Raw genomic sequence first — 12,848 nt, forward strand, 5'->3', positions numbered from 1 at the left:
GATGAAATGGTAGACCAGCCTATAGGAACAGCCTACCATGTTACTACTATTTCATCTGTTAAATAAAAATTATAAGAGGCTATTGTTTTGGACTAAGCTTCTGCACCAGGCCCTAAAATGCTCATAGAATAAATGAATAAAACACAAGCAAGGCATACGCAAATTCTACAGTAACACATCATAAATGACAATGAGGTAGTAGTCATTGTTCTTTCCAGGAATAATGGCATTTCAAAACTTACTGCAGAGAAGAAAACAACAACAAAAACTCACTCTAGAAACGGCAAAGAAAAAACCCTAAGTGGTAATATATTACTCCAACCCAACCATTATTATGCTTACATTGTTATTCTTTCAATATTTTATTATATTTTATTTCTTTTTAAATTATTTCTTTTTAATTTTTATTTATTCATTAATTTATTTTAATTTGACCAGAGAGAGACAGAGAAAGAGAGAGAGAGAGAAAGTGAGAAAGCAAGCCACCAGGTCCAGGACTTGAACTGTGGTCGGCCATGTGGGAGTGCCCAACACCTTAACCACCATGCCACCTGCTGGTCCCCATCTTTCAGTATTTTAAATATGCATTTAAAAATATTTATTTATTTATTTATTTGTTTTTGTTTTTAATTAATTAATTTACATTCATCCACTGAGCATTGTCACAGCATACAAAATGTGATTTCCCATCCAGAATATGCTGCATAGTGGCTTAATCATACATGTTATCGTCAATAATGTTCCATTTCTAGTTTCATATATATATATATTTTTTCCCCCTATTTATCACCCTTTGCCATTTCCCTCTCCTCTCACACTATCTCAGGTGTTCACAGTTGTTTTCCATTCCCTTTTCCCCCACATTTTATTGATTCACAAAATTTCTTAATCTAACTACTTTCAATAGCAAGCTCTGCTGATATATACATATCTAAGAATACCTCTCTGACTTTAGGCATGAAACTCTGAGTAGAGTGAATATACCATAAGGTAGCACCTCGCTGATGCCATATAGTTTACTAGGGTCATTAATGACGTATTTTTTACTATATTTTTTAATTTCAAGAAAAGCAGATTTAATATTTGTAATCAGAACATTTGGATAGGATATAGGAATTTATTTTCAAAATAACCACTCTCCTATAACAGCAAGATTACTAAAAACAAAATTAGGGACTGTCACATCAAGAAATCTGAAATAACCCTTGATAAAATTAATGTCAGTACAACAAAACATGTGATATAAATCATGGAAGAGTTACTGGTCAAGGAGGTAGAAAATATGTATTCTCTTGCTGGCTTCTCCTCTAAGTGTTTCGTTGTTCTCACCTGTAAAATGAGACAGCAATGGCGCTCCATAATCTCAAAGGTCTTCTTAAAGTCTGAAATGTAATAATTTATAGAAAATAATCCATTGTTTTATGTTCTCATTGTAAATCAGTTTATGTATACATATGTATATATATAATGCTTACATATATGATACACACACACATATAAACATTTGGTGGAGCACAGCTGCTCCTTTATGCAGAAATCGCTTAGAAATTCACATAAAGAAGCCAAATTTTCAAGATTATTTTTGGAAAATTCATATGTGTGTTGTGATGAGGAAAAAAAAATTTATAATAAAAAACAAAGTATAAAAAAAAAAAAGGAGAGAGAAGAGGATAAAGACAGCAGTAAACAATAGAGAGGCAGGATGTTAATGAGAAATAGACATGGTTTATTACCTGTTGATGATGACATGTATAGTATTCTCAACTGAACCGGTCTGGAAAGTATTTCATGATGGGTGAAGTCTTTTTAATAAGCAAAATGAGAAATAGTGATTGACTGTTTAAAAAAATTATAATAATAATTATTGGGAAAAGCATGGAAAAGATATTGAATGATAAAGCGGGGAGATTGATATCTCTGTATTGACTGACATGCATGGCATTCCCTTTTGAAAAAGCAATGGAAGTCAATGTAAAGTTATATGTAATCTAGTGTAATAGAAAGAAGATTATGATGATGATAAAAAAAAAAAAGATTATTTTTTACCTGCAGGAACTGCAGCGAGCAGTGTCATTTATTAGATGGACAGATTATTAGTAATTTAAATTATCAAAGATAAACGTTTATCTTTGTAAACCAACAAACCAGAAAGTTAATTCAAAGTGATAACAAACCAGCTATGAGTACTGCAAAAAGAAGGGTGAATATAAAACATAACTGGCTCATTGGGGTACAGAAACGGGATGAAGAAAGTTGCTATTAGACTCCCACAAGAGATTTTGTTTAGAATTCAGAATGAACCACTTTCCTCTACTTCGTTTTTCCTCAGGGCCAAACTACCATCTTCTCCTAAGGATAAGTGGACATTATGATTAATTCATTAATCTAGAGAATGTCTTTCTTTTGGTGGTCACGGTAGAATTCCCTTAAATGGAAGCTTCATTTCCTCCATTGCTACCTTTACCGGGCAGGTGAGTCTGACCGGATGAAGGTTTAAGGTGCTGCTCCTAAACATGGCGAAAATGTATCTGCTGTGGAGATTAAATTTCGGTCGCTTCCTTTATTTAACTTAAATAGCCTAAATCCGTCACAGTTTCAAAAGAGTCAGAGCAGAATTCGTGCAACTAAAAGCTATTCCCAGCTTCAAGGCGAATGCTGAAGTCGGACTAGCAGCCGGAATCCAGGATTTCCAAACTGGTTCTTGAAAGAAAGAATTTAGGACTGTGTAAGCACGCGTTTTCTGCTTCATGTTAACATTTTCAGCGGTCACTGTCCAGTCAACTGCAAAATCCCTGTAAACAAAAGCAACTTTCCCATTACACGTCGCTGGCCGGCAGCGAATCCCCTACAGCTCCCTCAGGCTAAGACAAATGCCCAGGCGAAGAAATCCTGGCCCGCCCACCAAAACAAGCCCTTCAAAACCCGCCGGTGCTGTTCAGTTTCTAGCTCTCACCACAGTCTCTTGCTGCCCCCTGCAGGGGCCCTCGTAACTAGTTATGTACACGGAACGCGCTGACGGCTAACGCACGGCCACCGGGGGGCGCAGACCTGGCCACGTCACCTCTGTGCGCGGCCAAGGCCGGAAGTTAGTCTTGCTCGCTTCCGCTAAGGGCCTCGGAGGAGTAAGAATACAACGTCCTACGGCGCCCAAGTGTGTTTTGAGGTAAAGTTGGAGGTTTGCGGCTGTAGGTTTTTGTGTGTGTGTCTGTTTTTTTTTTTTTTTTTTTTTTTAAAGAAGAGAGCAGGGGGACAGCACAGCTTCTTGCAGAGTTGCCGTTGGTGAAGGAAGAAAGATGGAAAGAGCCTGTGGCGTGGAATTACCGTGCTTTTGATGGAAAGAAAAAAAAAAAAACTGCCATAGTTCGAACCCTGAGCTTCAGTTTAAACTAGCTAGTAAAGGAGCTTGACACTGTTTCGGATTTTGTAATTTTGGGAATAATGCCTGTGTTTTAAGTTGTTGTGGGGCTTTAGTAAGATAAGGTATATGAACCACTTAGTTCTGGCTCTACATCTACAAATAGGTGACTTCTCTCCTTTTCCCATCTGACGCAGATGAATATTTAGTTTTCTTATCAGATTGCCTGAGAGATGCTTTAGTTTGCAGTAGATCATGAACCTCAGGAGAACATTATGCAGTGTTAGCTGAGATTAATTTCTTTATTCTGTTTTCCAAAATCTTGACGTTTTGCTTTTGTGTGTGTGCATTTCTAGAGACAGCTGTTTTCCAGCCTTTCTGGAAGGATGCAAAGTCCTCTGAGGTGAGAAATGTGTTTGCTATGAAAGTCTCAAAACTTACTTAGCTTGCTTCCTCAAAAAGGAACAAACACGGGAACCAGCAGTTAGCGTAATGGCTATGTCGCTGGACTCCCACGTAGTCGAGCGTGGTTCGTGTCCCGGACCCGGTGGCTTAAAACTCACGCCGGGCGCGTGTGCGTGCGTGCCCAAGATCCCGAGAGGAGAATGGAGGAGAAGGGATTGCGGCGTGACCATCCCCCCTGGGGGGTGATTTCTTGCTTTCTGTCTCTATGTCTCTCTCTGTCTGGCGAGCGCACGCACCCTTCAGTGAAAATCTCTCCCAAAAAAAAAAACCAAAAAAACGAACAACAAAAAACCAGTTGAATGTGGTGCCTAGGGATAGTGATTAACCATTTCCCTTTAAAATTCCTTTAACAGGTCAGTTGTGGAGCAAAGGAGAGGGCTAATCCTCTAATTCCTCAGACCTCACAAGTTATACAGAGATTTGCAGTGTTTATTAAGTTTGAATATTAGCCCTTGGGATAAGTGTTTTGGTTAACTAGTAATGTGTATTTGAGGGCCAGCTGGTGGCATAGTGGTTAAGGTGGCTGGATTCCACATGGTCAACTAAATTATTTATCTAGTTGCAGTCAACTATGTGGGAGTCCAGCAATGTAAACATTACGCCATCTACTGGCCCCTGCCTCCTGGAGTTTCTTTGAAAAATCTCAAACAGATCGTCAGTCTGAGAGGTTTTTGTTGTTTTTCTTTTTCTTTTTCTTAATTATTTATATTTTACATTTATTCACTATATATCATTGCACCATACCACATGAGTTTTCCCATCCAGAATATGCTATATATTGACTCATTCAAGGATATCACCATACATATTATCATCAACAAATAATTTTTCATTTCTAATATATTTTGCTTTTCCCCCCCTTAATTCTCTCCCTTACTCTCTGCCATCTCCCACCCTCCTCCCACACTGTCTCTGGTATCTACGGTTGCTTTACATGTTTTTTTTTCCACATTTTATTGATTCACAAAAGATCTTAATCTAAATATTTTTGATAGCAAGTGCAGCTGATATAAACATATCTGAGAACACATATATGACTTTAGGCATAAAACTCAGTGAATAGAAAGAACATACTATAAGGTAGCACCTCACTGAGGCTATATAGCTTACTGTGGTCATTACTTTTTTTTAAAATGTATTTTTTAATTTCAAGAAAAGCAGTTTTGTCTTTAATAAATAAAAATAAAAAAATGTTAAGAAACATTTTTTAAGACTTAAAGCGAGGAAAAAGGTTAGGATTCTGTCTAAACCATAGGTAGATACTAAAAACTCAAAAAACAAATATGGACAGAGCTAAAATCTAGTAGCAAGTGTACTGTAATTTTCTTCAGAAACAATTTTTTCTCTCTCCATTTCCCCATTTACCAAAGAGAGGCATAAATTAACTTACTTGAAAAAAATTTAGTCTCAGTTTGATCTGTTATTTGCACAAAACCCTATAAGAATACTAATTGATTTAATTTGCCTTGTTGGAACCTTTTATAAGGATCTTCAGATTAGACTCTTTAATAAACCTCCCAAAGCTACTGAGCCAAGTCAGGAAGTGACATTCTTTACTTACCTGCCAGGCAGATACAATCACTTTTTGATTTAATAGGATGGAGTCAGTCTGGTTAAAGTAGGCCCCTTTTACTGTTTGAGAAAATTGAGACTTTTTGCATTAGGCTGTTTAAATATTCACCCTGTTGATGTTACAGAGTATTTAGAATGGAGATCAGCTGCTAAGAGTAAAAGAGCATTTTGAAGTTTGTCTGTTTTGTGCTAAAAATTGATAAAGTAATATATATTTTCCATTGCTTTGTGAGCTTCTAGGCCAGTTTAATTTTTTTCCTGATTGCAAAATAATAGAATAAATAAAATCCCAATATTTCAGTAATAGTACATAGTTGACATTAATCTCTCAGAGATAAATGTTATTCCACTTTTTCCCTCTGAATATGTTAATGCTGCTCTCCACCTTTTTTATTGTTATTATTATTTTTAATATTATACCAGAGGTGTGTTTGTTTGAGAGAAGAGAAAGTATTTCTCCAGTGGGGACTGGTCATGCCACAATCCTTTTTACCTCCCAATGCTCCATATTGTCAGGATTCTGGGCCTATGGGCATCCCTGAGATGTGAACCCTGGGAGGTCATGTGAGATTTGACTTCTGCATAGCACTTAATCATTGAACTACTCACCCCACCGCTTCCTACACTTTTTAATATAAATAGTGTTACTTTGGCTCTACTCTTGGGCAGATCATCACTTCATAGGCATTTTTCATTGGCAAAAATAACTTGGGCTTCTCTTGGATTATATTTGATCTGCCCTTTCTATTTAATTTTTTTAGCACCTGTACAAAGTTGTACTGCAAGGATTTCCTACAATTTATTTATTGTCCAATTATTGGCAGCTGTTTTGGCTTCTTCGTTTTTGATAGCAAATAATGTTATAATGGGCATTCTTTTTCATAACAAATATGAATATTTTTTTCTTTTTATTTCCTTTGGGAAATCCCCAAGAAGTGGAAATGCTGGGTTAAAGGATAAGAACACTTAAAATTGTCATAGATGAGTGTCATATTCCCTTCCAATAACAGTATCTAAGGGCCTAACCCTTGTTTCTTTATATGTTTGTGCTGTAAATATTACTAGCTACTATTGTTTTTTAAGATTAGCTGAAAATGTTCTTACCATTTTGGAGGTGAATGTATTACATTTTAATATTGTATTCAAGAACAAATTTGAGTTGCCAGATCTATTTCAGTCCCCCCGCCCTCTTTCTTTTTTTTTAATAAGGTTTTTGCCATAGGGCACGTGTACTCTCTGGAGAGAGTCAAAGAGAGGGAAAGTGAGAAATCATCCACCTGGGGAGATGGCCATACCACAATTCCTTCTCCTCCAGCTGCCTCTTAGGATTTGAGATGTGCATGTGTACAGTCCTGATTTGGGATGTGCACACGCACAGTCCTGAGTCTGGAACTTGAACTGTGGTTGACCATATAGGCGTCCAGCACCTTTACCACTACACAATCTGCTGACTCCTTTTCTATATAAATAGAATACCTAGTCTTAGATCCCTTAGTAATAAATCATTATAAAACAAACGATTCACTTTAAGAGTAGTAACAGATTGGAGGGAAGAATGTGTAGAAATTTTCAAGCGCTAAGACAGATATAAGAGTTTTACTATAATCTCACTGGATTATTTTATAGCTCTTTAGAAAGCACTGCCTTGATCTACATCTGAGAGTTTTCTATACCATTGTCCAATAGAGGTCAGCTTTGAGCATCTGGAAGAAAGAACTAGCAGTGAGCTGTGCAAAGAATGAAGAGCCTTCATTATTCATTTAGAAGGAAGATCTTTTTCTTTTTTAAATAATTCTTTTATTTAACTTTATTTATTTACTTGTTTATTTTAATTTGACCAGAGAAAGACAGAGTGAAAGAGAGAAAGGGAAAAAGCAAGCCTCCAAGTCTGGGACTTGAACCATGGTCAGCCATTTGGGAATCCAGTGCCCTTAACCACTGTTCTATCTGCTGGCCCCCTAAGAAGATCTTATTTTTAAGTTTACAAATTCATGAATTTTTTGAAGAGTATATTGTTAACAGTGTTGTATGTGATATTATGGAGAAGTGAAGAATTGTGAGTTCAGTAGAATATGGATCAATTTAAAATGTGCTTTTATTGCAGTTCAATGTTTACTTTTTGAATGCAGTGCTTTTGGGTTTGAATGTTACTTGATTCTATAGTTTTGGAATCTTTTCCCAATTCTTTGAGAATCTGTAGATTATGTGAGCCACAGAAATGTCCCTAGCCTTAGATATAATGTAAATTCATATTAAGATTGGAATAATTGAAAGGATAAACAGAAAGAAGTTTTCTTTTAAATGGATTTAAAAACAGTTTTTTTCCTTTACTTGACCGAGGGCACATGCACTAGTGAGAGTGAGAGTGAGAGTGAGAGAGAGAGAGAAAGAGAGAGAGAGAGAGAGAGAGAGAGAGAAATAAGGAAAGCATCCTCAATGAGGTATGGTCATACAACAGTCCTCTTTTTCTCCATTTCTCTGTCCTTTCAGGATTTTGCAAAGAGGAAAAAGAAAGCACCCCCAGTAGAACTTGGTTTCACAGCAATCCTTTTATCTCCATTTCTCCATCCCATCAGGATTTTGGGCCTGCATGCATATGTACTTGGCATGTTTTTCAAGCCATCAAGGCTGGAATTTGAATCATGTTTTGTCATTGGAGATCCGTCTCCAATGTACTATAGGGCTGGCCTCAAATTGACCTTGAAAGCAGTCTTTTAAGCTCAAAATGTTAGTGGTAGGTTGAAAACATCCATCTCTATTTTCTATTTTATGCTTAACTAAGAAAGGGAGAAAAGGGAAATGCCTTCTCTAAGTAAGAACACATTGTACATAATTAAGAATCAAGAACTAAGTTTGTTACAATATATACTCTGAAAAGGAAAAAATAGTTTTTTTAAAAAAAATATATATATATATGCTGTTTTATGATTTAGACTGCGTAGTTTTGGAACATATCCGAATAACAGAATAATAAGTTTTCTCTTGCTTTCTTCATAAAATATTTTGTATAAATGGAGATGCTCATTTTAGTAGGGACTCATGATTATAATTGCATTTAAGTTCATACATTTTGTGCCCCATTTCTAAATGATCAGGAAAATGAGTTATTGAGGTTTTAGTCACTTGCTGTAAGTGTCATACAATAGATGCAGACAACCCTGGATTAGTCTTGTGTAATATGGTACTAGAGTAAAGGAGAGTGGTAAAAGTAACTTTTAAATATGTATTTGCCATTTCTTAGCATAGGCTCACATGTGATAGAGTAGGTGGATTAAATACCCCAAGTCAGTAATTTTGAAGGTAAAAATTGGTTTTATATTGTTGGGTTACAATGAAGGAGACAATAGGGTAAACTGAGTGAGTTGGAAATTAGGTTCAGGAGCTACCAGAGGTCTATATTAGTGAAGAATTAAGGGTATAATGATCATATGAATTTTTAAAAATTACTTATTTAATTTATTACTGTCACTGTTGTTTTCTTTTTCTTTTTCTTTTTTTCTTTTCTTTTTTTTTTTTTTTTTTTAAACTTGCTGTAGTCATCAGAGAGAGAGAGAGAAAGAGAGGGAAAGTGAGAAAGCAAGTCTCCAGGTCCAGAACTCAAAACCATGGTTGGCCATGTGGGAGTCCAGTGCCCTAACCACCACACCACCTGTAGCCTTGATAGTATGAATTTAAAGGGTACCATGAATATAGAAAAAGTACTTAGAATAGAAATTAGATAGCCTATGATGTCAATTTTTCAGGGCTAGATTTAGAGTTTGAAAACCAGGAGGTGAGAGACAAGAAAATCTACTATTTTTTGGCAGGGCAAGCTTAAAGGTCTGGGAAGTTAGAAGATAAGGTAGACTTGAAAGTGTCAATCATTCTAAGTAAGCCAGAGGTTTGTAGATCATAAAGATAAAGCAGATAGGGAGGACAACTGGTTTTAGATAGCCAAGATAGAGAAGGCCAAATAAAAACAGTAAGATAAAAGGAATAATTCTTGGACTGTGATGGTGCCATCATGCCTTTCTTTATGTTAATGGAAACAGCACTGGGCCCAAGGTAAGATCAGAAGCCGTGAGCTAGGGAGTGGGAGTCTGGTGGCTGTGTGGTTAATACAACACCAGGAGAGCTATAGCTATAGGTATTTTCTTTCAGAAAGGACCACAGTGGTTATAGAATTATAATATGGTCATTCGGCTATTTAACATATGCATTTTTATAATCTTAATGTGTTGTTTTATGCAGCATTGCAAGAGGTTTGCGCTACTTTACCTTTATGGCATCAAGAAACCTCTGGTATGTGAGAAGTAACTTTGTCTTTGGCTCAAGATGTTCGATGATCCCGTGTTCAGCAGAAATCCTCTTCAAATCCATTTCATTTAGGCTTTTCAGTGTTAAGTGTAATGATGCAGATAGCGAGCCTTTGGAAAATGAGGACCTACTGAACAATTTACTTACTATGGGAGTTGATATTAACATGGCAAAGAAACGACAGCCTGGAGTTTTTAATAGGGTGGTTACTAATGAGCAAGACCTGAAGACATTCCTTCTGTCCAAAGGAGCTAGCAAAGAAGTGATAGCTAGCATTATATCAAGATACCCACGAGCCATAACACGCACTTCTGAAAGTCTTTCAAAACGGTGGGATCTGTGGAGAAAGATTATGACATCAGACCTTGAAATTGTAAATATTTTGGAACGTTCTCCCGAATCCTTTTTTCGATCCAATAACAACCTGAATTTAGAGAACAACATAAAGTTCCTCTACTCAGTTGGATTGACTCGTAAATGCCTTTGTCGATTGTTGACCAATGCTCCTCGTACCTTCTCCAATAGTCTTGATTTGAATAAACAGATGGTTAAACTTTTGCAGGATATCTGTTTGTCCTTGGGTCACCATGATCCCGCAGATTTTGTCAGAAAGATAATTTTTAAAAACCCTTTCATCTTAATTCAGAGTACCAAGCGAGTGAAAGCTAACATTGAATTTTTACAGTCAACTTTCAACTTGAATAATAAGGAACTGCTGGCTCTGATATGTGGTCCAGGGGCTGAAATCTTAGACCTTTCCAATGACTATGCCAAAAGAAACTACACAAATATCAAAGAGAAGCTGTTTTCTCTTGGATGTACTGAAGAAGAGGTACAGAAGTTTGTCATAAGCTATCCTGATGTGATCTTCTTGGCAGAGAAAAAGTTTAATGATAAAATAGACTGCCTCATAGAAGAAAAAATTAGCATTTCACAAATAATTGAACATCCTCGGGTTCTGGATTCAAGCATAGGTACTTTAAAAAGTCGAATCAAAGACTTGGTGAATGCTGGCTATAACTTGAGTACATCAAATATTACTCTTCTGTCTTGGAGTCAAAAAAGATACAAAGCTAAATTGAAAAAAATAAATGGATAGAACATTATTTGGGAAGTTTAAAAAATTAGTCTTATAATGTAATGATACCATGTCATTTCAAATTTGCATCTTTTTAAAAGAGGTTTGGGCCAGTTGGTGGCACAGTGGTAATGCAACTGGCACACATGGGAAAATCCCAAGTTAGCATAGTGAGGCCTTCCTATACATGCTGGGTGCACATGTGAATTTCTGTGATCTGGGCTGACTGAGGGGGTAGTTCATGGTGTGAAGACCTTGTTGGAGGTACCTATATCCTTCCCTACCTCCTCTTCTTTCTGTCATGGAAGAAGTAAACTTTTGGGGAAAAAAATAGAGAGGTTTGATTTATTTACCATAGTTGCATATGTACTCTTTGGATATTTTTGTTTTATAGATTCATAAAAACTCAGGGTGAGCATGCTCAAATATAGTCCTCTTCTTTAATTTTTTAATTTTTAAATTTTTAAAGAATTATTTATTCATCATTACTATTTTAATTCACCAGAGAGAGAGAGAGAGAGAGAGAGAGAGATGTGTGTAAATGAGAAAGCAAGCTGCCAGATCTGGGACTTGAATCACAGTCAGCCACGTGGGAGTCCAGTGCCTCAACCATCATGCCACCTGCTGGCCCCATCTTCAGTTGTAATTAATGTAGAATTTCTTTATGTGATATTGACTATGACTACAATAAAAATGGCAGTTTCTGAGTGCCATGGCAGAACAATATGTAGAAAGATAATATAAAATAGGCTTTTGTGGTTTTTGTTTAAAAAAGGAGATGGAGTCATGTACGTAGTTCTCTTTCCTCCTATGGTTTTGAATGTTTCCTCCTATGGTTTTTTTGTTTGTTTGTTTTTGTTTTTGGAGAGGTTTTTGCTATAGGGCGCGTGCACTCGCCAGACAGACAGAGAGAGACAGAGAGATAGAAAGCAGGAAATCACCCCCCAGGGGGGATGGCCACGCCGCAATCCCTTCTCCTCCATTCTCCTCTCGGGATCCTGGGCACGCACGCACACGCGCCCGGCGTGAGTTTAAGCCACCGGGTCTGGGACTCGAACCGCGGTTGACTACATGGGAGTCCAGCGACACAGCCATTACGCTAACTGCTGGTCCCTTTCCTCCTATGGTTTTGAATGGCAATTGCTTTTACCTGTTATTCCCATGTATCTATTTGTGACTCATTTTCAAGGTAAAATACTAATGAAAATATTAAAAATCTGACAAAATAGGAAGAGATTTTTTTAAGTTCTAAGTTCCATTATTCTCCTTTAAACCAGTGTTTCTGCCTCTTGACCCCTCCCAGGATTTATTATGAGAATGTCCTGATTTCTTTGAAGACAAGGGCAACTGTGGTAGGCATAAAAATGACCACCTAACGTTGACAAAGTCTTAATTTCTACAAGCTATGAATATGTAATGTAATGTGTTAAAATACAGAAGGATTACATATGTGGTTTTGTTAAACTGTGATTGAGTTAAAGGACCACAGGATGGGGAAATTCTGAATTGTTTGTGTTGGACCCAGTGTAATCATAAAATTGGAAGAGTGAAGCAAAAGAAGTCAGAAGAGTTATCTTACACTGCAAAAGAACTAAGCTGTGTAAGAGAGACTTGGCCACTTTTAATCGCTTTAAAGGAAGAAAGGGCCTTGGATCAAAAATGCAGGTGGCTTATACAAATGGAAAAGGCGAGGAAACAGATTCTCTTCTGGAGCTCCCAGAAAGGAATGTGCAACTAATAGTACTTTTGTTTTAACCAGGTGAGACCAATGTCAAACTTCCAACCTGTAGTAATAAAAGATAATAAATTTATGTTTTAAACTACTGAGTTTGTGATCATTTGTTACGGCAGCGAATAGATTAATTCAGCAACTGAATAGATGATTAGTTGCATTATTAGTGAAGAGTCACAAAATACAGTCCTAGTATGATACCTATTTTTCTCTTTTAAAGATTAGTTACCTTAGGAAAAAGCTACTTATCTTTCTGGAATCACTAATAAGTTAGTATTAATAAAGTCCTCTAAATGTCTGGATAGAAAACTGTATGGTTTTTTAAATATTTATTTATTTAATTCCATTTG

General features: G+C 36.6%; 1 protein-coding gene across 1 annotated transcript; it reads left to right on the plus strand.

Annotated features, from left to right (window-relative positions):
* The first annotated feature begins 3,101 nt into the window (after positions 1–3,101).
* MTERF1 (mitochondrial transcription termination factor 1) lies at positions 3,102–11,677 on the plus strand. The gene is made up of 3 exons (XM_006155548.3): positions 3,102–3,163; positions 3,712–3,758; positions 9,623–11,677. Exons 2-3 carry the CDS (start codon positions 3,742–3,744, stop codon positions 10,785–10,787), a joined length of 1,182 nt encoding a protein of 393 aa, XP_006155610.1. The 5' UTR covers positions 3,102–3,163; positions 3,712–3,741; the 3' UTR covers positions 10,788–11,677.
* Positions 11,678–12,848: the final 1,171 nt, after the last annotated feature.

The sequence above is a fragment of the Tupaia chinensis genome, unplaced genomic scaffold (assembly GCF_000334495.1).
Source record: "Tupaia chinensis unplaced genomic scaffold, TupChi_1.0 Scaffold000460_1, whole genome shotgun sequence".
NCBI lineage: Eukaryota > Metazoa > Chordata > Mammalia > Scandentia > Tupaiidae > Tupaia > Tupaia belangeri.